This window comes from Saccostrea cucullata, unplaced genomic scaffold (assembly GCF_032062105.1).
Source record: "Saccostrea cucullata isolate Sc308-1 unplaced genomic scaffold, CSIRO_AGI_Scuc_v1 ctg852, whole genome shotgun sequence".
In the NCBI taxonomy this organism is placed as follows: domain Eukaryota; kingdom Metazoa; phylum Mollusca; class Bivalvia; order Ostreida; family Ostreidae; genus Saccostrea; species Saccostrea cuccullata.
The window spans coordinates 190001-217008 of record NW_026930368.1 but is presented as its reverse complement, the minus strand read 5'-3'; the positions used below and the strand labels follow the sequence as shown (position 1 = coordinate 217008).

Sequence of the window (27008 nt, the reverse complement as noted above, 5' to 3'; positions counted from 1 at the left end):
GTTGGTATATTTATATCCCTTAATTGACATGTTCATCTGTGGAGCTAGCTTGGAGGGTGGGAGGGTGTAAACCCTGGTTGTTATATTTTACAATATTCCTTGGCATTGTTTAAATCAGTTTCATTGTTACAGATGGACTGTTCCTGTATGGAGCTGGCTTTGGAGGGGGAGAGGCAGTGTAAAGCGGGGGACTGTCGGACAGGGGTTCAATTCTTTGAGGCAGCAGTTCAGTCCGGTACAGATGACCTCAAGACACTCAGCGCCATCTACAGCCAACTGGGGAATGCTTATTTTTACCTACAGGAGTATGGGAAAGCCCTGGAGTATCATAAACTCGATCTGTCTCTGGCAAGGTAAATGAAGATTTAGAAAGCCATATTTTTTTAGCTCACCAGAATTAACATGATGATATTTGCTGTAGATACCTTTAGGGGATATTAAAACCATGCATGGATAACAGATTTATGTGTACAAAGTAAATTTTTTATGTAAATCTGGAGGAGTTTTGTAATTTGTAGAAAGCTATTTTTAGCTCACCTGAGGCGGAGGCTCAAGTGAGCTTTTCTGATCACATTTTGTCCGTCGTCTGTCCATCTGTCACTTTTCACATTTTAGACTTCTCAAGTTGGGCCAATTTTGACCCCCGGGGGGTAGGGCTGGGCCACAATAGGAAATCAAAGTTTTACATAAAAATATATAGGAAAAAACTTTCAAAATCTTCTTCTCAAGAACCACTGGGCCAGAAAATCTTAAACTTATGTGGAAGCATCCTGGGGAAGTGTAGATTTTAAATTGTCCAAATGTGACCCATGGGTAGGTCGGGGTCACAATAGGTATTGCAAAGGGGAAATCTGGTAAATAACAGCATGGTCAAAGCTTCTCAGGTGAGCTATGTGGCCCATGGGCCTCTTGTTTCTAAGTGTATCTCAGTTTTATCACCTTTGGCAACTACCTGTTAGTGTTGTTTAAATTACTTTGGGTTTGCAGATTTTCAGGGGAGTCCAATGTTTATGGATTTCCTGGGCTACTCCCATTAATTTACTATTCCAGACATTTTTAGCTCACCTGAGCTGAAAGCTCAAGTGAGCTTTTCTGATCACATTTTGTCCGTCGTCCGTCTGTCTGTCTGTCCGTCTGTAAACTTTTCACATTTTCGACTTCTTCTCAAGAACCGCTGGGCCAATTTCAACCAAACTTGCCACAAAGCATCCTTGGGTGAAGGGGATTCAAGTTTGTTCAAATGAAGGGCCACGCCCTCATTCAAGGGGAGATAATTGGGAATTAATGAAAATTTGGGGGTATGTTTTAAAAATCTTCTTCTCAAGAACCATTGTGCCAGGAAAGATGAAACTTATGTGGAAGCATCCTCAGGTAGTGTAGATTCAAGTTTGTTCAAATCATGACCCCCGGGGGTAGGGCGGGGCCAAAATGGCCGACAAAATTTTTACATAGAGATATATAGGAAAATTCTTCAAAAATCTTCTTCTCAAGAATAACAAAGCCATAATTGATCATATTTATATGGAAGCATCATCAAGTAGTGTAGACTCAAGTTTGTTCAAATCATGACCCCCGGGGGTAGGGCGGGGCCACAATGGCCGACCAAAGTTTTACATAGAAATGTATAGGAAAATTCTTTAAAAATCTTCTTCTCAAGAATAACAAAGCCATAATTGATCGTATTTATATGGCAGCATCCTTAGGTAGTGTAGATTCAAGTTTGTTCAAATCATGACCCCCGGGGGTAGGGCGGGGCAAAATGGCTAACCACAGTTTTACATAGAAATATATAGGAAAATTCTTTTAAAATCTTCTTCTCAAGAATAACAAAGCCATAATTATTCATATTTATATGGAAGCATCCTCAGTTAGTGTAGACTCAAATTTGTTCAAATCATGACCCCCAGGGGGAGGGCGGGGCCACAATGGCCGACCACAGTTTTACATAGAAATATATAAGAAAATTCTTTAAAAATCTTCTTCTCAAGAATAACAAAGCCATAGTTGATCATATTTATATGGAAGCATCCTCAGGTAGTGTAGATTCAAGTTGTTCAAATCATGACCCCCGGGGGTAGGGCGAGGCCAAAATGGCCAACCACAGTTTTCAAATCATGACCCCGGCCGACCAAAGTTTTACATAGAAATATATGCGAAAATTCTTTAAAAATTATCTTCTCAAGAATAGCAAAGCCATGATTGGTCATGGGACTACTTTTGGATTTGTACTTTTCAATAATAAACCAATTTCTACTTCTTCCTAGCCACAGTGCTCAGGTGAGCGATGTGGCCCATGGGCCTCTTGTTTGTGTAAGCATTATTTGGTAAAAGTTAATCAGTGTGTCCTTTCTTTATCTTGACCTTCCAAATGACCTTGACTTTTCTTTTATTAAAACCGCTGAAACCTGGATGGGACATTCATATTTTTAGTTTGCAATTGTATGAAAATAAAGTTTCTGCATTTCCATTAATTAACTTTTAAAAAGACAAACAGAAATGCTTTGCTAAAATCATGTATGATAGATTATTTTCAAGAGAAAAAAAATTCCTTCCTATTGATTTTTTTAAGGATGAATCGACCATACCGGGAGACACTTGTGATAAATAACAATCTAGGAACATTTAACAGGCTTAGCATGACAAGAAATTGTAAAATTGTATTGATTTTTAAGTTATTAACTTGTTTAAGCTCAAATGAAAATCATACATCTGGATGAGGTTTCCCATAAAATGCTTAAAATCAATTATTTTACTTTGCTAAGCCATGGCACCAGTCATATGTGTATTCTCAGAGAGAAAAATTGTCTTCTTGTCTCAGTGGGGAATAGGGAAAAAAATATAAAAATCATTTAAAGAAGTCACAGAAAAAAATCAATAGAGTTCATCTCAAAGGAGAAATCCTGATGTCTTCATTACCTCAAAGTCAGACCTAGACTAAAAATTAGAAAGTCATATACAGTCAAACCTTTCAACCACTAGATTGAAGACATTTTGTCATGTGTGACCTTTAAACTTTTCACTGAAAATTTTTTCATTATATTTTACCTGCATTTAGTGACTACCTGTTTAATTCAATATGCATCATTTTTGGTCCAGAAGCAGTTTCAAGAGCCTGAATTTAACAGTATTCAATCCTGTTTTCAATAGTTTAAAAAAAAAAGCTTTGCCTCTGAGTTGTGGTTTAGATAACAAAAGTAAGATTATGCTATATCAAAAACTTTCCTCTTTCAGTATGTTTATCTATTTACAGTGAATCTGAAATGTCATCTGAAAATAGTTCAGATTCTGAGAAAGATATATAGACTCAATTCATTATGTTAATGATGAATTATTTTAAAAGATGGTGTGCCAAACTAATAACATGTAGTCAGAATTAAGACATAGGAAGTAGCGGAAAATGTGTTGTTATTTTGGAATTTGTAAAGTATCCCCTCTTGGAATGTATCCTGATTTCTGTTTTACGAGACAGTAAGCCATGTCGAATCCTTACAGAACAATCCTCAGGGATTTGTTATCACAGATTCTCCAATGTTTAGTCTGAGTAACTTCTTCAATGCAGTCCTAATGGTGCTCATTGCCTGACTTAAATCTCACAGACAAATTCTGTTTACAGAACCCTGGGAGATAAAGTTGGGGAAGCCAAAGCCAGTGGAAATTTAGGAAACACTCTCAAAGTATTGGGCAAATTTGATGAAGCTATTGCCTGTTGTAACCGACATCTCGAGATATCCAGAGAACTTGAGGATAAGGTGAGACAGAAATAGACGCTCAATAAGTCAGGGATACACAACAAGCCACAAACAATGGAAGAAATTTTATAGTTGCTCTTTGTTTTTTGGCAAATTAATATTGATATTGCATTAATAAATAGAGAAGTGGAATTGAACTAACTGGCTGATTTTTAAGTGGATTTTCCATTAATTTCATTATTAAAGACAATTTTCCTGGGGGAAAAAATTCTTAATTGGGAAAGAATACTTTCAGGATGTTGTTGATATTGTTATGAGTTCTATATTCAAGATAAAACAGATTTTCATTTCAACGGGCAAATATAATTTATTTGGTAAGATTTTAAGTAAATGAATAGATAAAATAAATGTGTGCAGGAAACCAGGATTTTAGAAATCCTTAATTCTTATTTGTTTTGTAGGTTGGGGAGGCCCGAGCTTTATATAACCTTGGTAACGTGTATCACGCCAAAGGTAAACACACTGGTCGCTGTGGTGACCAGGACCCAGGGGAATTCCCTCTAGAGGTCAAGGAATCTCTTCAAAAGGCAGCAGAATTTTATGAGTAAGATATACAATGAGTAAGCATTTATCTATTGAAAATACAGTATATTGAAATTTCTTCCTTAACTCCCCAAAACCACCCCCCAAAAAAGTTGACAAATTTTGATTTAACGACAAAGGTCAGTTACGTCTTTGAAAGAATTCATCCCTAGTAAATGTGATAACAAGCGAGCTATAATATAATTACCCGGTATGTATACTTGTCTGTGACAACAAAATAATCAGATCACCCCAGGGGACAAGGTTGTCATAAAATTCAAAGTAGGAGTGTTTCCTTATCTCGGAAATGACACCCATATATGTTCAAAATGAGATTCTTGAGAGAAAGAACATTGCTGAAATATACCCACAGAGAGAGCTATTGATCTATTTACTCTGTCAGAGAAAAGACATTAAAATGAAGATCAAAAATTTTGAGGTTGATACCGAAGTTTTTTTTATACCCACTGGTAGAGAGGAGACATTTATTTGTCAATATTTCTTTGGTTTAACGTCACCAGCCAGATTCCCAGTTCTGAACCCAGGACTTAACTGAGTATATGAACATATATCTCCTGTCATTAAAGATTAATGTACTATAGAAAAAGTAAGGAGAAAACATATTGCATAGGAAATTAGAAATATGTTCAGGACGTCACAATTCACTTAATGTGCGTCAGTTGTGGTACACTTACAGTAAAAGTAATCAATATATTGTTTTTTCCTTTCTCTGAAAGTAATTTTTATGAATAGAAAACTATTTTTGTTTGTAATATTTATGAATAAAAACTATTCTCGTTACTTAGGAAAGTTAGGTGCATTAATGCAAAAGAAAGGGAAGATAAGTATGTGTTTATATTGACTTTCCTTTTAAAGACACAGAGTAAACATGTATGATAATAAGATGAAAACTTTAAAGGAGAACTGGAAATAGTCATTATGTGTACATGTTTTCATGAGATTTTATACCATTTTGGCACCGCTGAAGAAATCCTTTACATCTTTATCTTAAATCCCATAAAACTATGATTTAATGTAGCTGTAATGTATAGAGAAAATGGCATCATTTATGATTGCATCAATCAGTCCTGATCTTGGTTGTTGCAGCAGTTTGGTTCTTTATTACTTGCCCAGTTTTAGCCTTAAATTTACTTTATTCCAATCATATATCTGTTATATTGATTTTTTTATTTAATAGAAAAAAGCTTTCCATTAAATATCTGACTAAAAGGTAGAATTATAAAAAACAAAAACAGATACATTTCGATTCATAATGGTGGTATCAATATTTATGGAAATCGTCATCACAGATTAAAACATTAGATTTTACAGCAGATGTAATAACATTCATACTTGTAAATAAAATGGTCTGCTATTTTATTAGCTCTGTTTTCTAGGACATTGCTCCTTGATTGTAACGTACTCAGTGTCCCTGAAATGTACAGGAAAAACAGTAGAAGAAACAAAAACGTATTTAACACCAATTACTTTCTCTTGTTTTTCCAGAGGCAATCTACAAATCGTACGAGAAATAGGAGATAAGGCTGCACAAGGTCGAGCTTGTGGTAACCTTGGCAACACAAACTATCTCCTTGGTAACTTCAGTGCTGCCATCCGATATCATGAAGAGGTAGGATTAGTTCCCTCAAATCAAACAATGATGACTACCTGTATATCATGTGTAGGGAATGAACAAAAAACAAGGATTATCATTTTGACAATAAAAACACCTTTAGGACATAACTAATGTGGTTTTGATCTTTATTTTCTTATTCCCTGTTTAATTTACAAATTGCAATAGCTGAAAGACTTTTATGTAACTTTTATAATGTCAAATGATGCTGTCACCTCTTCTTAATCAAACTTTGAGGAAATACCAGCTTATATACGTATTCTTTTGATAATTTTTCTTTTGAATAACACACAGTTTTTCATCATTTGATATCTATATTCTAAACTTATGATTCCAAGAAAAATGCTATACAGGCATACAGCCCAAGAGTGAAGAGCATATCATATTAGACACAAGATACATACAAGCTTTATACACTTCACTTTTGTAATGAGCATTTGATTCTTCTGTCAAGTAATGTACAAATGATAGACATTCAGTTTGTAATCAGGAGATTTCATACAAGCACTTGAGTGGACAACACAGATCACTTAGTAAATGACACATCCATTTATCCCCCCAACAAATAAACAAAGATAAGTGTCCAGACTGTGTCAAGCACGCGTGGCCTAAAACATCTTGTTTACTGTGTGTTTGAAACATTAAAGTTAATATCACCTATGAGTATTAAAATTCTGCAACTTCTTTTAAAACCTCATAAGTAGGATTAAATTTTGATATGTGTTTATTTATTTTGAAAAGGGGTGATTTACAGCTAGCTGCAATATTGTAGCCCCCCTGCATCTTTTTTTTTGGGGGGGGGGATTTCCATAAAACATCAGATTAAAAAAGTTGGAGAGGGCTACATGTACATTATTGCAGCTAATTTACAGCATGTCTTTAAAGCAAATATTGTGTTTTCAAAATGTCTGTCAACAGCCAATCAGTGCTCAATACTTGAATGAAAAGTGCATTATTATTGAATTTATGCATTAATTTTATCCTTATCTAAGTATTAAATGTTTGATAATTGAACTTTAATGTAAATCTTAACGCTAGAGATAAGAAGTTAAAGATCAAGGAAATGTAGGATAAAATTATTTATCAGATTTTTGAGATCAAGTAATATGTTGGAAAAAGCATCTTTTTAAGTATGACATTAGATCATGTTTGCAAGACATGTAAACTTTTCTACTTGTTTTTTTTTTAATTTGTCTTGTCTGAAATTCTGACATTCAGTTTGTCTCCAACCAGAAGTCTTCCTGGTGAAGAATGAACTAAGAAATTACAGCTTATGATTTTAAAAAGTTATAAAAGCTTAAAGAATAAGATATCACCTTATCCATATGTCAGTCTGTGCAATTGTGTTTGTGCCAAAAATATGTAATAGAGAAATATTGGAAGTGCATTTTAAGCGTAATTGTATATGACAAGAGGAAAAATGTTTTAATCTTAAAACAAGATTTTGGTGGAAAGTTCAAAGCATGATCATGCATAGAAATTTAGAAGAAAAAAAAACATGGACATTAAAAGAGCAAATCCTGCCCTTTTAATTATCTTAACATAAGATTATAGTGTTCTATTGTTAATTGGGTCTACATGTGCATTTGAATATGGTCTTTCCAGGGTGACTAAGAAACCTTGGATTGGTTGTTGAGATAATGAGATTACTTATATTTGTATATAGAAATTTTATGGAATGAGAAAAAAATGAAGGTTATATAAAAAGGATGGTATGGTTGAAATATGTCACATATTTTATGAAATAGAGTGTTCATTTCAGCGGCTGGCTATTGCTAAAGAATTTGGTGACAAGCAAGCAGAGAGAAGAGCCTACAGCAATCTGGGAAACGCTCACATCTTCCTTGGGGAATTTGATGTAGCAGCAGAAAAATACAGGTATTGTAATTGTACCATACATCAGGAAATTTTACTGCCAGTAAGGTTTTGACAATTTTTCACTTGCAGTAATTTGCAAAAAATATTTTTAAAAATAAAAGAATATTTTGGTAAAATGGGATTTTTTGTGGCCTTTAAATTGATGATTTAGAGGTATATAGTTTTTGTCCTGTCTGTCTGTTTGGCTGTCTGTCTGACTTCATAAACTTTTATTTTGCCAATAGCTTTTGATTGGTTGTAGAAAAGACTTTAATTTTTCACTAATATATTCCATGTAACAGGACCTTTTTTGGGTAATATATTTGACCTTGAGTTTGACCCAATTTTGCAAAAATATATTTAAACTTCACCTTGGCTTTAACCGTTTAATTGTTAGAAATGGGGCTTTTTTACTTCATAGGTATATTTTTTTTGACAAGACCTTAAATTTGACCTTCATTTGGATACTAATAATTTTAACCTTTTGAAATTGGATTTTGACTTACTTTTGAAAAACTGCAACCTTGGCGATATCTTTCAAACTCAAAGACAAGGTCTTCCCCTTCATACCAATAATTTTTGCCCTTTGACCTTGGAGTTTGAACCCCTTTGTTAATTCTTAAACATTGGCTTTAACTTTTGAATAGTTTCTGCTTGGACTTTTCCAATTTTCAAAGGTACATGTATATTCACTGACAAAAGTCAAGTCTTTGGGTAACATATTTTGATCTTTTGACATTGGAGTTTGACATGCATTTTAGAAACCTAAACATTCACCATAATCTGCCAATACGATGGCATTAGTGTTTCACAAACACATCTTTTTAACACTGAGGTGATTTTGCAAAATTTCAAAATCAAAATTGATAAATACATGTAGCTTTACATATTGTTTGGTAAAAATTTCTAGATTTATAAAAGCAGTGCTCTTGAATGTTTTCATTATAAATCCAAATCAGTAATCTATTTATGATTTGATGATTGAATATCAATTTATTTTTTTGAATAATCTCATACCTATATTTATTTCATAGGAAAACTCTACAGATAGCAAAGCTTCTAGGTGACAAAGCTTTAGAGGCCCAGGCCTGTTACAGCTTGGGGAACACTTACACTCTACTCCGGGATTATGAAAAGGCTATAGAGTACCACATGAGGCATTTACAGATTGCCCAGGAGCTGACGGACAGGGTGGGAGAGGGCCGGGCCTGCTGGAGTCTGGGCAATGCCCACACGGCCCTGGGCAACCATGAGGATGCTATGCAGTTTGCCAGTCAGCATTTACAGATCTCGAAAGAAGTATTACTTTCTAATTTTGAATTGAGTGATCACTGTTTTTTGTAGGGCTGGGTATTGGCCTGAGATTTCGTATTGCGATATATTGCGATATTTTTAACTGTATTGCGATATGTATTGCAATATTTTCAATGTAATAAAAATGGCATTTTCTTACTATATTTAATACTTTAATTTACATACAGAATGTACAAACTATGATAAGTAACCAACATAGAAAAAAAATCTTGTTGAATTCATTTAAGTTATGCTCTGAAATGTTCCCACAAACAACTTCTGACTTACTGTTTGGTTTAGTAACAAACTTTTAAAAGTCCATTTTTATACGCCCGTCTTAAGACGGGACGTATTATGTTATAGGCTTCGTGTCCGTCCGTCTGTCTGTCTGTCTGTCTGTCTGCCTGTCCGTCTGTTAGCTTTTCTCATGTCCGGCTCATAACTTTAATACTATGAGGCCTAGAGTTACCAAACTTTGTCAGCTGATACATCTTGGGTAGAAGGTGTGTCTCGCACAAAAAGTAGGTCACTCTGACCTTTAATAAAGATGCTATAGCCAAATATGGAAAAATCCTGTCCGGCTCATAACTAGAAAACTATGAGACCTAGAGCTTTCAAACTTGGCAAAAGTATACAGCTATTGTAGAAGGTGTGTCGCGGCCTATTTCAAGGTCACTGTGACCTTTAATTTAAGTGAATTTTTTTTAAAAACTAAGTCTTTTAAATTTCAAACCTCATAATCCTAAAAAATGTAAAAATATAGTTGTATCCTTATTAAAAAATGTTAAATTAAGTAAAAACTTATTTTTTCATTATATACTTTACAGCAATCTGTAACAAATGTCTATGCTTTGAGAGGAATTCAGTTTGTCCCAAGGGCATAATTATCAAGCACTGGTCAAGAAGAATTTTGATAGCAGAAACTTGCATGTCAAATTAGAGAGAAATTAATGAGTTTATTGTCAGGAGCTAAGAGCATCTCTAGCAATGATGCAGCTGTAATCTTAATTTATCTCTTGGGAGTTGGGCAAAAAGAAATGGCCTCATAGTTGCTTGTGTTAATTAAGAGTTCTTGATGGCTAGTCCAGATAAAGATCTTCCAATTGGTGTAATGTAATTAAAACAAATTCATGTTTTAGTGGATGATTAAAACTAAATTTGTATTGTATAATATAATTAAAACTAATTATACATGTGTTCATTGAAAAAAAAAAAATATATTTCAATTTTTATATATTTGCAACAAATTGCAGTCATGTCTCACTTAGAATTTTATAGTCTGAAGAAATTATAATTTATGTTTGATTTTTTTTATTAAACTGTAGCATTTCTGTTATTTCATAAAATATGCAATAAACAATTTAAGTTTAAGTAAGCTGCAGATGGATATTTGTTATGCTCTAACACAACCAGTTTAGAGTTATATGATGTATTTGTTATAATCAATCCCTACACTGCAAGTCTCTTAGAGATGTATGATAAGAAATGGAAATTAAATCATTGAAATCTGTGTCAATCTGTTAATCAAGGCTACCTGATTTTCTTGCATCCTAACCAATTTATTATTATTGAACAATATTTGACGGGCGTATCATGCTGTGGCGGGGCACTTTATTATATTTAATGACAAAATTCCTTAATCTAAGCATATTGCCAATACAGTGGGTTCCGTTTAAACGGATAGTCAGGTTGTCAGAATAATTTTATCCGTATAGCCGAATATTGAAATAGCCGATTGCAATATTTTCCGTACAAACGACAGATCTACAGTACATAAGTAACAATTTCAACATGGTTGTATTACGTACCTGTACTTTCGTTTTCGTTTGATGAATGTACCAAGTCAGAAAATGAATTATTTCACTTAATTTAATATGATTTTGTATGAATAATTTGTTTTTAATTGAAGTATAAAACTTATTTCCATCTTTATATATTTATTTAGCACCAGGCACATGTTTACATTCATCCCATTCGTTGATGGCATCCATTTTGGAAAACGGAAGTTGATTGAATACATAACTATATTACGTAAACCATTTTTTTCCGGATTGCTGATCAATAAATAAAAAAAAAAACGTTTATTGTTTCATCTTTATTTGTACGTTATATCATTTTCAAGCACATAATAGAGCACATAATAGAGCATAAACATATTGACAAGCACATCAGATTTCAAAGCACTACAACTAAGAACAATTAAGTAAAATACAAACAAGAATAAAATATGATAAACGTAAAAACGAAAAATGATAAATTAAAAGTCAAACATATTTAACACAAAGTAGTCACTGCTTAGTCACTGTTTCTTTCACTTAGTCTTTATGGTATCCAGTTTATGAATTCGGTGATCTTTGACTGTTTCTTCAGGTTTTCGCCTAAACGCTCACAAAGTTCTTCCAATGCGTAGAATGCACTAAAGTCCTCACAACCATTTTCCTCCAGGAAGCGTCGAACATTGGAGAGGGATTCGTTTTTCTCTGTTGAACTCACAGGCAAGGTGAAGCTCTTTTCTTCATCGCTGACTTCTTCTTCCGGGGCTCTTGTCGTTTCTTCCTCAATGAACTGTGCGCAGATCTCATCGTCTGTAATTTGTCTGTGGCACTCGGTATCGTCGTCGTGGTTCACAAACTCAAGGAACTCTTCTCTCTCCATACCGTCAGGTATAGCTGGATCTTCCTCTGGCATTTCTTCTGTGCTGTCGGAATGGAAACCTGCCTTCCGGTAACAATTCACCACTGTACTTTCTTTAACTCCCCGCCATGCTTTACTGAGTAGATGCACTGCGTCGAGTAATGTAAGTCGTTTAGCAATGTCCGTCGCTGTTGAGATGTTGCCGTTGTCGATCTCGCTGACCATTTTCCGTATAACCTGTGATCTGTAGAGGGCCTTCAAATTCCGGATGATTCCTTGATCACATGGCTGGATGATGGACGTCGTGTTTGCAGGCAGAAACTCGAGTCGGATGTTGCTAAGTCGATCGGCAGCGTCTTTAGGATGGGCTGAACAGTTGTCCACGAGTAGAAGAATTTTTCTGTTCTGTCGTACCATGTCTCTGTTGAAATCCGACAGCCACTGCTTGAACAAGTCACCAGTCATCCAGGCATTTCCAGAACTCTTGTAGATCACCGGTAGACTTTTCTTCCCGCGGAAACACCTTGGGTCTTTGCTTTTGCCGATCACCAGCAGTCGACGCTTGTCTGTTCCGGTCATGTTCACTGTCACTAGCGCTGTCACTCTGTCCTTTGCCTTTTTGGAGCCAGCCAATTTATCTGTCTTGAAAGTCAACGTTCCATCAGGAAGTGCTCTGTAATAAATCCCCGTTTCATCGGCGTTGTAGATGTTCTGCGCCTCGTAATCTTTCATCAGCTGTGGTAGGACATCTGTTATCCAGCGATCGGCTGCGTCTGTGTTGGCGTCCTTCTTTTCTCCGTGTATCTTCTTGTAGCTGATGTTATTTCGTTGCTTCCATCGGGACAGCCAGCCAGTCGTTGCGGTGAAATCGACGTTCATTCTCGCTGCCAGGTCTTCTGCCTTTTCTGTTAGGACTGCGCTGGTGACGGGGAGATCTTTGGTGCGGGCCTTTGTGAACCATTCTGTAAGGGCCCCCTCAACTGTCGGTGCCTTCCCAGACCTTTGTCTTTTTCTTTCTGGATTAGCGCTAGTTTCGTAATCTTTTCGTATCGTTTCTTTATTTTTTGAAATAGCGCTAATCTGAGGTTGTGAACAACCTAACTTCTTGGCAATTTCTGTTTGGGGGACTTTCTGCTCAAGAAGTTTAACCGCTTCATACTTGTCTGCCAGGGAGAGATCTGTTCTTTTCCTCTTCAGAGCCATGGTGAGAATGATGAATTTAATTTTCAGACGTATATTTATACGGGGTGCTTGTGATTTTAATTCTTAAAATTGCACTTAAAAGTGAACACATATTCAAATAAATGACCAAGCGCTACCATTTAATAGCGCTACCATTTAATAGACGGTCTAATTCTGATAATTTTAATTTAATGTCCAAGCGAAGTGTCATTCGCAAACTGAACAGTTCAATAATTAAAATTTCATGCCGAACAAAATTGCACACAAGCCAATTATCAATGATCAGAATTAACACCAAAGCCGGTCATCACTATTGTTATCAAAACATATCGATCTACTGTGCCCACTGTTAACACAGGTAAGGTGCTGGCCGATCAGCCGTGACTAATCCCCTCATTGTCGTAATTTGAGTGAAAGTGTCAAACTTGTGTAAACAAAGGATTTACATACGGAAGGTAGAGGTGTGAACAAGACAATTATTATGAAAAATCACTATGATAGGCGAAATTTTTGTATCAGATAAAACGAAAATCCGATATTTTCCTATCAGAATATCAGGTGAAATTATTAATAAATATATAAGAAATGGTTTTGTGCTCTGATATTGTATCAGATTAGCCGAAATATTCGTTTAACCGCTATCAGATTAAATGGAATCCACTGTATATCGATATTACAAAATCGTATTGCGATACGATATTTTTTGTCATTGTATTGCAATATATTGAAATATCGATATTATTGCCCAGCCCTAGTTTTTTGTTGACATAGAGCTGCCAACCTTTGTGATTTTGGCGCAAAGGTTACTGTAAATGTTTTTTATTTGGCATGTATAATATTTGGCAGAAATTAATATTTTAACAAGATAGCATTAATAGATTTGAATTTGCATTTACTGGGTGTGCTTTATATGAATATACATGTATGTAAATAAGACATTTATCGATGTATTTGATTTAGCGGAAGATGCTTTCTGGGAAAGGTGCTAAATAGAATACACAGCCAAATGTAATACATGTATGGTTATAGTATTTGTCCACCTATGATTCTTCATTTGTATGGTATCTTGTGATCTCAATTTATATAAACCAGCATAAGTTTGATTGGTTGGTATGGATTTTACAGATAGGAGATGAGACAGGACAACTGACAGCTCAGATGAATTTAGCTGATCTAAGACAGGTGCTTGGAATCAATGGAAATGTGAATCAGTGAGTAATTGAACAGAGTCTAGTATTTTTAGCCCTATTTTTTCCTGATTTGTTGCAAAAAAATTGACTTCAAAGAATTTTTTTTTTGAAAGGAGTTGTATATCATAACCATGGATGAGGAAATCTTAAAAATACTTCAAATATAGCATTACACACAGTGCCATTTTCTTTTCACAGACATTCAGATGAAAAAGATGTTGGAATAAGTAAGACTTTTATGTTATTTTTGAAATAGATATAAAATTTTATGGTTTTAAAAAACTGCAATAAATATATGTACAGTAGTTAGCAGGTGTAAAATTGAAGAGGTCTGAGGTTGCAGTGAGTTTAACTGTACTAATGTTATTTTTAGGTCGTCGACCATTTAGGAGACATAGTATGGAGAATATGGAATTGATGAAGTTAACTCCAGACAAAAAGGTTAGCACATTTATAGTTATTGAATTGAAATACCTTATTATGGGTAATTTCTGTGGCTGTCCAATGGGGCTTTGAGGATAAGACTAACCATAAAAAAAATTCGCAAAATATTCTTTAAAAAAAATTCGGTACTTTTTTATTTCCATATTGACTGTCGATTTAAAGAAATAAGATATACTTATTGAAGAATTAAATTCAGTGTTTTAAAAATGCATTTTAATTTTAATTCAGGAACATGAACTTGACAAATTCAGTTCTGAAGTACTGTGAACAAGGTCAACATGTCTTTTGAGTCTTACAACATGACAGTTTTCTGCCATATAATCCTTAGCATTTGGAAGTTATTTCATGTAAACTGTAACAAACACAAAAATTAATTTGTAAGCTTTCAGAGGTCAATTGCAAATATTTCCATTCGTAGAAAAATCCTGCCTCGAACTTGAGTGGTGAATCATGTAAAATGTGAGGGTTTGTGAATATTTATTATGATATTAATGTTTTTTGATATTTGGATAAATTTATTTACCTTTTCAGGGAGAGACTGGTGGAGCCAGACCAAAGATGAACAAATTCATGAAATCTGCCAGTGTGGCTGTAGAAGTTGATAGAGAAAAGAAGGAAAAAGTAAGAATTTATAAGCTGAGGAAAAAAATAAGGAAAGCACATGGAAAAAAAAAAGTAATGATGATACATACATGTGGTGTAAAAAACAGTTGTAGTATTTTAAACATGCACAGGTTTTCATTTCAATGTATGTTTACCTTTGTCAGTTATCTTCCCTTGACGAAATGAGTGAGGATTCCTTCTTTGACCTGTTGAGTAAGTTCCAGAGTCGACGAATCGATGATCAAAGGTGCTCATTTAAACCAATGGAATCGAAACCAGAGAGCAATGGGGATCAGCTCAAAAAAGATACAGGTACTCAATAGCAATCTTTAGAGGTACATGTATGATACATGTAAGGTAGTGAAAAAAAATTCTATTTATGATTTAAAAAGTTGAAGTTGCACTAATTTGGGTCTCACTAAACCAAACTAACACAAACAGATGCAATGGCAGTGGTCTAATTTCCACATGTTACAATAAATAATGTCATTTGGCTTGTTCATCTGATGGAATATTCAATTGAGGTTTTACATTGCTCCTGAATTAGATTTTGTGTCAAAGCTAAGCTTCATTATACTCTCTGCAACTAAATACTGCAATCATTATATCCAACTAATCCATGCATGTACATGTAGATGCAAGGTTGAGCTAAACATTTAGGTTATTCTACTTCTTATCTTGAAGGGTTTTCTAACCAAATTTGCAGATTAATGCATCTTTATACTGCCTTTATTCTGCTCCCACAGGGGGTATCAATGCTGTTAGGACAACTTGGGGTTATTTTTAAGTACCTGTTTACAGATGGTGAAGAATTTCTTGATATGGTGGCAGGAATCCAGAGCTCTCGGATGAACGATCAGCGAGCAGAACTTCCCCGGTACCCAGGTCTGAATTCACAGGAAGTGATCAGCCAGTATCTACACAGCCAGCCAACAGAAGAACCCGACGATGCTTTCTTTGAAATGTTGATGCGTTGTCAGGTAAAATCGAAACTCAATAAAGCAGGATAAAATGTAGTTTTCCATGGTTTAATTTTACAGGAAAAGATTTTTTGTTGCATTTCTTTCAGGCCAAAGGAACTGATTTCATGCTGCATGAAATGATTAGTGTTATTTGATTATTTTCTTTTCTGGAATTTTGATTAATATGCATTAAGGCTAAATGAATTTCTCTGCCTGAATGCTTTAACTAACCAAAAAAATTGTGATGTTGAAAAAATTATGGAAAGAAATAATGTTAAAATCATCATCAATTTTGTATAGGCTGTAAGTATTAGTTAATTTGAATTAATATTTCCCCCAAAATACTGAAAAGATGGCCATGGAACCAGATTATTTTCTTGTGCTACATAGATTTCTTGAAATTATGAATGAATACATGACCATGTATAATTGTACATGTATAAATAAATTTATTTGAATTTATGTAACAGGACTTCATGAACTGTTGTCAAGAAATTATTTTTTTAAATGATTATTCTTTAATAAAATCCAATGAAGTACTCAAATGAAGGCAAAAAAAGATCTGTTTACTTTTTTTCCCATCAAAACAGGATATGCTGTAACTGACATTTAAAAAAATATATTTATGACCAGTTGTCATGACCTTGGATGCTATTACTAACTTGAATAAATTCTGTTACAGGGTAGCAGGATAGAGGACCAGAGAAGTGCGATGCCCCCGCCACGACCAGCTCCAACCGTTCCTGATGAAGACTTTTTTAGTTTAATTCAAAAAGTGCAGTCAAGTCGCTTGGAAGAACAGAGGACTACATTACCAAAATTAGTCCCCGAAACAACAGGCAAAAAGAAGAAAAAATAGCCCTTAATTTGTAAACAATAATTGCAAAACACTGTACTTATTTATTTTTTACTGTTAGTGATTTTTTTAACTGCTTGAAGTGTATATACATAAAGCAATGATTTAAAAATTAATTCGGCTTTTGTGATGCCAACTTAAGGTATACGTGTAGGTGCTTAGCACAAAAATGTGTGAGAATATATTTTTATAAATGTTTTAAAATGATTTTTTTTCAGAAGGTATCTTTACAGTTTTGTTGTTATGAAAATGAACATAGAGTCCTCAAGAAATTGTAAAATTCATTTCACATCAGTCCAGGGGTCAAGTTGGAGTTGAAATGATTTTGGCCTGAGAAATTTGAGATATAAAGTTTTAGGGCCTATGATCATCTCTACATGCAAATCTTAATTAAAAAAAAAATTATAACAGCATCAATATAATACAGCATGATTGACTTCATCTTAAGAAATACCATTTGTTGAGCTTTGCTAAATATCATCTCTTAATTTAAAAAAGGGGGCAAAACAGCAATATGTAGGGACATTTAAATCACAGACCTGCCCTATGGTAGGAAAGGATCTCAAATTATTATTGCATTTGTTTTACATGTTGTTTATTAGCCAGAGAGCTGTATTTTTCATTTCAAGTTGTTGCCAATCTCATGTATAAATGGTTCAGTCCAGAAAATTCATTAAGAAATCACTGTGTAAAAAAGAAATTATGTCACAGAAATTTCCTTTTACATGTAAAGTTGAACGCTTTATCTCAAACATGAATATCTTGAACACCAAGGTTATGTCGAAGAAAGTTGACAGTCCTTACCACTTTTTCTTCATGAACATCAACCTTGTTAAATCTGTTGTGTAAATCTTGGTTTCCTCAAGTTTGAGTTAAACATGTTTGACTGTATCTGGCATTTTTTCTGTTTATTTATTCAGGTCACAAGTACTTATCTGAGATTAACAGTCACAGCTATGATTTCATTACGTTATTGCTATTCGTGTATGTGTGGTGAACTACTACAATTCAATTGGTGCTTGTGTATATTGCTCTCACGAGATGTTTTCTAATTTCATTTTTATACACCACAGATTAAAGCTTGTTCAATGGTTTACCTGTCTCCAACAAAATTTTTCATCGATATAAGTTGAATACATGTGTATGTTGAATTGGGCTGTGAACGTGACCCCCGGTATTCAAAGCAACTGCAGTGTCTTTGTGTCATTGGCTGGTATCACTATTTAAAGTGACTGCAGTTACTTTGGGTTTAGCGTCATATTTCACACTCATCAGTTAAATTGTAGTTAATTAAAGCAAATATGAGCTGCATTTTTTAGAATTTTATTTTTATGTTAAAATGTGCTGTTGCAATCAATTTGCATGTAATTTTAGCCTTTATGATGAGTTAGACTAAAAGAAAGTATTGCATTGTTTCAGAAAAATGATTTTTGTGCAATGAAATGTATTATACACTGTATATAGAGAATATTACATACTAAAATCCATATCATATGTCATATCAGCCTGAGGGCCGAAGGCCCGAGGACTGATATGGGGCCTGAGGGCTGATGTGACATATGATATGGATTTTAGTATGTAATATTCTATTTATCATATATTTAAAATTCTTAATTCGCGAGTTAACATATGGTCATTGATGAATGTTTCATGCTTGTTTTTGACATTTTTCTTTTAAATCTTTATATACTGAAAGGAAAAAGAAACGCATAATAGCATAATAGCGAAATATATTTAACTATAAGGCCGAAAATTATGAAAATTGGTCAAATGTGTATTTTGATTACTGTGCACTAAAATTGCTGGTCAAAATTACTCAACCATGAAATGTATGGCGTCACGTAGGGGAAATGATAAAAAGCCAAAAACACGTGCATGTTGATGATGACAATTTTATGATCACATTTTGTGGTGCTAATCGATGCATTGGAGTTATAGACATCATTTTCCGCATTTGAAATCAGTATAAATTTCGTGCAATTCATGGTATGGCTGACGGAAGTTACAATGGTTCCAGTAATTGAATTGCGTAAGTGAATGAAAAGGCAACAAGATGTTGCTGTGCAGTTTGTTTTAAACTTTTCAACAAGAAAGGGTTTTTCAGTTGTCGGAGAGTAAATAAAAAGGTTTCCAACCAACCATGGCGGTGACGTTGACGCGTAACAACGTCACATCAAGACGGGGCTTTTCATCATGTCACCTCGGTTGTTGTCAAGGTAATATCACTGAAACCGATATTTATACAGCAAACTATCATACCAATATTTTCACCCTAAAATTGACAGAAATTCTCTGCTCTAATTTGGTCCGCGAGCTTGGCAACTTTAACGTCGATTTTACTCTCACGCATGCACGTACACGTCATGTGCGTAATGTTTTTAGCATGTTCACACTGAGAAAATGTAGCCAGTGTTTGTCGAGACTTTCTCACAAACATTCACGCCTACCAAACCAGCTGGATTCTGTAAATTCTATCCTAAAATGAAAATTCGTGGCACTCATTCGGCGGGGGGATTTGTTGGCTTTGGAATAATACAGCCTCTATCAACCATTAAGACTATTGTCGGAAGAGTTGAATAATAATCAAATGAGAAAGATAAATGCTCTGTTGAACTCAGTGCACTGGAAATTCAAGGCTGTTACCAATGTGCATGGGAGATTATGAGAATTTTTATTTTAATTTTGGGGGGTATCGACATATCAATTTCAATAACTCAGGAATTATCAGTCAAAGTCACACAAGATTTTGGTAACCTGTAGATTAAAGATGAATTAAAATGTTTGATAACAATACTGGAAAACCTTTCCGAAATAATAGTTTTAATTTAATTTAAAAGTAAAATATGCGTTTCTTTTTCCTTTCAGTATAGAACCAATTTTATTTAATTGACAAAAAAATAAGTCTACAAATGTCAATAAAGAATTATTTCATATGAATATTAAAATAAAATCAAGTAAATTAACTTTTAAACTTTATATAAACGTTACTTCCGGTTTGATATGGATTTTTGGCCCGCCGGTCCGATACGTGATAGGGCTTTTCGGACCGGTCCGTGATATGGGGTATTGTGACGTCACCCGTATCACACCGTGCAGAAACGGTGTATTTACTACTAAGTATATGATAAAAATCAATATTGTACAGGACGACAATAATACAATTTTGCTACAATCTAAGCACATAAATTGTTCTTCCTTCGCAAATATGATCGAAGGAAGTTTATAAATATTCATATTTTCTATTATTAAAATACTTAATTACAATTTTAAACAAAAATTTCTGACATCAAAGTCGCAGCTCATATTGCTTTAAGTGTCATACTAACAGATATAGTCAGACTCGTTACAATTCAGTTGAGTACACATCTTTTCTGTATCCTTATCAGCACCTCCTACAAACAGTATTAAATGCTTATCTTTTTAGTGTAGAAGCATTCCATTTGTGTACCCTCACAGATTCTCTTTGCATATGATGAGAGAAAGACAGGATAATCGTGTTACATATTTGTTGAATGACTGTTTTGTTGCATAATCCATGATATAACTTTTCATTTACTCATGGGACCATAATAAAATTCATTGTAATATATATGGGTTTTTTTGTTTTTGTTTCTAGAGACTAAAGTCTGATCCTTAACAAAGTATAAATTGGGGAGAAAAAATATTATACTACATATATGTACTTGGTACAGGGGGCTTCATATATTTTAAAACGGCTTTGGCACAGATGATTCACCAAGTTAAGAAAGTTCAGTATATTTATAAATACAGTGTACAATTATAAATGACACAGATACAGTATGTGAAGTGCTTCTACATGATTACGCAAACAACTGAATACCCAGTATCTGTACTAAAGAGGTAGGTTCACGTACTCCATAAAATGGCCCTGTCAATATACCAATTAACTGACCAAGTCCTTACATCCTATTTTGATCATCAACATAAAGTAGAGACTTAGTGCTTTCATTTTCTATAAAAAAAATTTCCTCTGAGAGTCCAAGTTTGGAAACTCAGACGTGAAACTGCAATGTTCTTGATTTTTGAAGAAAATGGGAAAAATTGAGCATCTTCAACTTTTGATAAAAATATGAGCCCACCCCGCGATCCAAAAATTCTTTCATGGATTAAAATCTTCTGAAACAGTTCCTTCATTATATGATTCAACATTTTAGATCGGACGTTGGGGGCTATGCAAAATATTAAAAAAAACAGCTTAAATTTTTGGTCATTTTTAATGAAATTTTCAAGATTTGAGGAATATGACGAAATTCATGACGTCATAATACATAGACAAGAGAAAAAATTACGTCATTTTTATTTGATATGAAGTCACCAAGGGTCCAAGTGAAAATACAACATTGTTTCAACTAAAACTGAGTAGTTCTGATTTTTCAGAAATTCACAGGGCCAAAAATGGACCATTGTGAACTTGGTTCTTTTAAATATGTCCATTTATGTACACGTACATTAAATTTAATTTCTCATAAACAAAGCTATGGCAAAAGATATTACTTTATGTACCATTGACTCCTGTGTCAGAGTAAAGGACTTAATTCAGCAGTAACCAATATTTGCCCCCAAAATCAAACTTGGACGGAGTGATATTTAATTATGTTGTAAAATAGGGGGGAACATGCTGACTTCAAAGCACTGAATGTTTTCGTTTGCAATGACATCATATGTCAATGACGTCGGAAAATGACGTAAATTTACAATTTTCATGATTTCGTCAGAAAAATGTAAAAATTGCGTCAATATTTTGAGTAAAAATCAAAGAGCGCAGGTCTGCTCAGGCTCAATATTTTGATATAATGTGTAGAATGATAATATCAATTAAATATGCAAATATTGTTCCTGAGCAGACCTGCGCTCTATAAATTCTATAGCTTAAATTGTTGGAATTTTGTCTGTTTTGTTCTATTTCAAAAAAATAATGCAAAATCCGACTAGTTTGTGACGTCATAGAAACAAAAATTTTCAATAACTTACTTTGAAAATATAATATGTTTTGTTAATTTATATTTTTAATACAATTTACATAATACAACACATTTTAAGAATTTTTCAGAATTGATTTTTGTGGGGGCAAAGATGAGCAATATACCAAATATAGTTCTTTGGCTTTACCTTGTCAAAAAATACTGCAATCTTACATAAGGTTTGGGATTATGTACATGTATGAGTCACCATGTTTTTCTTTCTTTTCAATATTGTGCCTAGACCAATCTTCATAATAAGCATGAGAAGCTCAATACTGAAAACGGCTTATAACCTCCAGGTCTTACACGGCATCAGGGTGTTACATGATTTTCAGAACAAAGGTAATTTTGAAAAATTGAAGGTTACTGGCAGAAAAGGTGTACAAGAGTCTGAGCCCAAAAACACTGATGAAGAAATTGAGGATTACACAACATAATGAGGGTGAGACATGACCTTACTCAAGGTCACTGAGGCAAATTCAAGGTCATCTACAGGCCAGAGTATTATTCCTTTCTGGGCCAAAATCTTGTAATGGAAGAACTCAGGTAGGTATTGCTTGACACAAACACTATGTATGACAGAGTAACATGACCTTGACTGAAGGTCATTATGGCAAGTCAGTGGCACAGGTGCTAAATCCATGATTCCATGTTAACCTTGTCTAATAGCTCATACTTGACACACACATCCAAGTACCAGGGTAATTTGGACAAGTTTTAGGTCAATGAGGGAAATGTATATAACTCTTGTCTGTGCCTAAAGTTGAATGGAGAAACACCCAAAAAAACATATCTTAATGAAGACTTCAATGATTGTGCTAGACCAGAATATACATGTATGTGATAGGTACATGTAAGTATACACTAAGTAATGGTATGCTGTTTTACATAATCGAGTCTCGGAGATTTCTTAAAGTGCATTGAATCGCAGGAGGATTGCAGTACAATGATAACAATTATCCACTTCCAAAAAGAGATTAATACTGTCTACTGGCCCGTGGAAACTGATGCCACTGACAACTGCTCACATACACCACATTTGAAGTTATTAAAGCCGAAATTCATATTTTAAAGACCATCAATGCGTATAAGTCCTTTGTTTTAATTGCTAGTAATTTTGTAATATTACTATCAGTATCTTTGTTATTTATTTTGATGATTATTGTTAATGGTTAAACTTAAAATAAAGAAACAAAATGTGAGTAAAGCAATATTTAATGTTGATTTGAAAATTGACAGTACCACAGTTGTCCCAAAAGGTCATATATAGAGAGATTAAACAATTTACCATATTTTCTTTTTGCTTTCAAAACTGTCTTCATCAAAGAAAAAGCAATATTAAATAATCAAGAATATCAATTATAATAAGAATTACACAAAAAGAAAATAATGATAAATAAAAAAAGAAATACATGTATTGGAGTTCGCTGCCACAGGAAGTCGAACAGAAATATCAAGTTTTGGTTATTGTCCTTTGAAATGCATCAATATTTTTATTACCCGGTACATTGAAAAAAACACACTTGACTCAGGGATGCAATAAAATTCACTGCCCCTGAAGCATGGATTATATGTATACATGTCTTAATTCTCATTTATAATTAGCAGTTATTTAGAAATGCAGTAATGATATTGAAAGTATACATTATCATATACCGCTATATAATCGGACATTAAAAGACATGACTGACAATTGTTGAAATATGCCTATTACTAAAGTGATTATAAATATTTGGCACAAAATTCAAACATAGTTTTAAAAAAGAAAGGTTTATAATGAATTCATACCCATATTATATTGATTTTCATTCCCTATAGTTTTAAAATATACATTTATTATGAAAAACAAATCCAAATTGGTCATCTTTGCTAGTATAATTGTGTTTTACTTGCATGTATTAAAAAATATATTAACACTCAGATTATCCCCCCCCTCAAAAAAAAACTCTTTTAAGTCGATTAAAATGTAGTTTGGCAATGATGATAGTTCATGCTATACATAAGAACAAAGAGAAGGGCAGTTTACCTTTTAGAGATTACTAGTATCAATGGGATTTTAAACATGTTCCAAGTTAAAACAGTACCAAGATAATACAGGTTTCAACTCTAGGATTTTTCAAAATAAATACTGATGTTATATTTATTTGCCAACTATTTATATGATGTCTGATATCTCTATTTTTATATCAAAATTAAAGAACATTTTCTGTAAAAGGTCATTTTTTAACATACATGAATCACATTTCAAGCATACAGTAATATAAACTGTAAATCACAAATGTCAAAAACACTCAAATTAAAAGACCATATCAGTTTTAAAAGACAAAATAAATTCATAATACAATTAAAAATAAACTGTAAAAAATTAGTGCTTTACAATATTCTTGGTTAATGGTTGAATCCCGATTTCGTTGTTTGAAATATCTAACATGGTATATTTTGTGAATACCGATTCAGGTTTGATATTCTGTAAAATGTTAAGGAAAGAGTTTCTGCAGTTGATTGGAAACAAAAAATAAAAAAATAAAAATAAATGAAACCATTTCAAGTTAAAGCTCTGTAACTATTGCAACAAAACTCTTAAATAGTAACACTCAGCTAGCCATATGTATATAAATAAATATCTGTGCTTGTCTTTTCATAATTAATGTTAAGGAGGGGGGGGGAATAAAAAATAAAACTGAATCATTTTGTGATATATTCTAATAAAAAAAATGGATAATGCAATATACCATAATACAATTTTTCAGTCACAATTCCGAGCACTATTAAAAATAATTTGTGTCATGTATAATATAACTGAAAGCCTTTCATTACTCTTTAGATATGTGAGTATGATTGTGATTGCATTGTCAGCTGTTGGCACACATGCTGCTCATTCCCTTAAATTCCTGTCTTCTAATTTGTCTGTCCCTGTTTTTTGACCGCCATACAATGATGGAGTGGTCATCACTGACCGTCACTAGCATTTCCGGGTCACGAGGGTTGAACGCGACGCTATTAACCACATCAGTGTGGGGGAACTTATGTAGGCAGATTCCATAGTGACGATCCCACACGTAGCCATGCTGGTCTTCTGCTCCACTAAAAACACAAAGTAAAAGATTAAGTTAATGTCATTATGAAATCACAAGCAACATGAGCTGAAGATCAAAGTTGATTTGAATCAACATTTGCAGTTTCAAATGGATGTTGTTTTTTTTTTTTGGGTGAACTGAACTTCAATAATTACGTCGACTATTCCAAATACCAAGGTAATAGATCTAGAATTTTTTTCATTCATGTTTTGATCTTCTATTTACATGATTTAGCTTGATATTTATTGAGAGCTTCTAATCAAAGATTTTTTCAATGATGCTGTTTTGCCTTACCTGGCTACATACTCATTGGAAACATCAAGGAAAATAAAGAAGCACTCATCATTAGGAGTATAGGCCTTGTGTGCTCTGTACATTTTGCCTACTTTCTTCATTTTTAGCAGGTCGATGACATGAATATCAATCTCCTGAGCTATAGGAGGGGGGTAAAAAGGGTTTTCTATGGTGTAGTTCTTTGGCCACTGTCTGCAGTTCACATACAAGTACCTGTGAAGAATTGTGGTATATTAAGCTCATTTTTCATATAATAAGTTTGGTTTGTCTATCTGTGTGTTTATTTGTTTATCACAAGTTTCAACATGGCCATAAGCACAGATTTATTTATAGATATACACCATAACTAGGTTAGGTTGAGAAGTCAAACTCTGAAAAAGACAGATTCTTTATTTCATTTAATGCAATGCCATATTCTTTACAAAAGAATAAAGAATACTTCACGAGAGGCCCATTGGCCACACTAGTCACCCGAGGAAGGAGAACAGTTGGGTGACCTTTCAAAATGTATGTTAATTCACTTCTTGACAGAAATACAAATACTCACCTGTCATCAGGTGACAGACACAAGCCTATGATGTGACCATGGAGATCAATCACATGGTCTACATCATCGTAACCCTCCCGATCTATTCCGTGCAGGTTCTCCTCCACGTTCGGCATCACCTGTACTCGGTCGCCTATGACTCTCTCTAATGACTTCATTCGTTTGATTCCTATCTGGTGTGGAGTGAAAGTCTCTGATCCTCGAGTGAAAATTAAATATTTATCAGGAAATTGACACTTTTGCTGACTAGAAGAAGTTTCTGAAATTGATTGTTTACTAGAGGAAGACTTATTCTTTTTTCCGTTATATCGAGCTGTCTTATCCTTAGGAAAAGGGTCCTGACCTTCGATCACATGGGAGCGATCCTGACTGAACAGAATGTTAGATTGAAGAGGGTAACCATACACAGATCCACCGGCGTACATCCCTTTATAACAGTGATCCTCGCAGCTATAACGCCTACACACGGAACACAAACCCTCCATACTTTTCAAAGAAGGGTCAGAATTAACCGACCTCATTTCCAGATCATTGGACGTCCCAGTAGCACCATTACAAGCTTCAATATCAGCAGTTGCTTCCATATCATTATTAGCTGAAGCAATGTCCTCCTCTGCATCTCGATAGGATTGACTGTATGTAATCGTACTATTGATTTCATGAGCCATTTTGTCCTCCGCGTCCACTTCAATCATTTTTTCCCTTAATGCTCCGTCCTCATACACCGTCACCTGTTGCACCTTTTTACAGACTTTCTCAACTACCTTTTTCGTTTGGTTATCCTTTGAAGTTGATGGTTTACCTTTCTGCAGATTTTCTGAGGAAGAGTCAAAGTCTGTGGAATATTTAATGGTATCACAGTTACACTGTATCTCACTCTCTGTGTCTGTTAAGCACTCTGCTACAAGCAGTGTTCTAATAGAACTTGCATTTTGATTTTCAAAACGATAGAGTCCCATCACCACTGACTCGTGCTCTGATTCAATGTCTTGAAATCCCTGAAATAGTACAGCATTTACAACAGGCATCTTTATACACATAAAATTCACTTTTTTTTTTATTTTAAAGATTGATACATGTATTACAACTCATTTTCTTGTCTATTAAATATACCAAAATAATGTAAAAAAAAAACAAAAAAACACCTTTCATACCCCCCCCCCCACTTTTATTATCCACAATG

The 27008-nt window shown here is 34.0% G+C and overlaps 2 protein-coding genes across 4 annotated transcripts in view; one reads left to right on the top strand and one right to left on the bottom strand.

Annotated features, from left to right (window-relative positions):
- LOC134283878 (G-protein-signaling modulator 2-like) overlaps positions 1-18021 on the top strand; it is a 36048-nt gene extending 18027 nt beyond the window's left edge. Inside the window, exons 3-15 of one of the 2 annotated variants that reach the window (XM_062766400.1) lie at positions 133-353; positions 3614-3749; positions 4151-4293; positions 5778-5901; positions 7667-7782; positions 8796-9060; positions 13996-14081; positions 14259-14287; positions 14434-14501; positions 15036-15125; positions 15272-15419; positions 15909-16087; positions 16752-18021. In XM_062766400.1, coding sequence (XP_062622384.1) covers positions 133-353; positions 3614-3749; positions 4151-4293; positions 5778-5901; positions 7667-7782; positions 8796-9060; positions 13996-14081; positions 14259-14287; positions 14434-14501; positions 15036-15125; positions 15272-15419; positions 15909-16087; positions 16752-16928 — 1782 coding nt within the window. In that variant the 3' untranslated portion in view covers positions 16929-18021. The remainder of the gene's footprint in view (positions 1-132; positions 354-3613; positions 3750-4150; positions 4294-5777; positions 5902-7666; positions 7783-8795; positions 9061-13995; positions 14082-14258; positions 14288-14433; positions 14502-15035; positions 15126-15271; positions 15420-15908; positions 16088-16751) is intronic. The other variant, XM_062766401.1, reaches the window with a different exon arrangement.
- A 5083-nt stretch (positions 18022-23104) lies between these two features.
- LOC134283877 (F-box/WD repeat-containing protein 5-like) overlaps positions 23105-27008 on the bottom strand; it is an 11596-nt gene continuing 7692 nt past the window's right edge. For both annotated transcript variants that reach the window (XM_062766398.1, XM_062766399.1), the window contains exons 6-8: positions 25826-26823; positions 25279-25491; positions 23105-24991 (exon numbers count right to left, since the gene is read on the bottom strand). In XM_062766398.1, coding sequence (XP_062622382.1) covers positions 24760-24991; positions 25279-25491; positions 25826-26823 — 1443 coding nt within the window. In that variant the 3' untranslated portion in view covers positions 23105-24759. The remainder of the gene's footprint in view (positions 24992-25278; positions 25492-25825; positions 26824-27008) is intronic.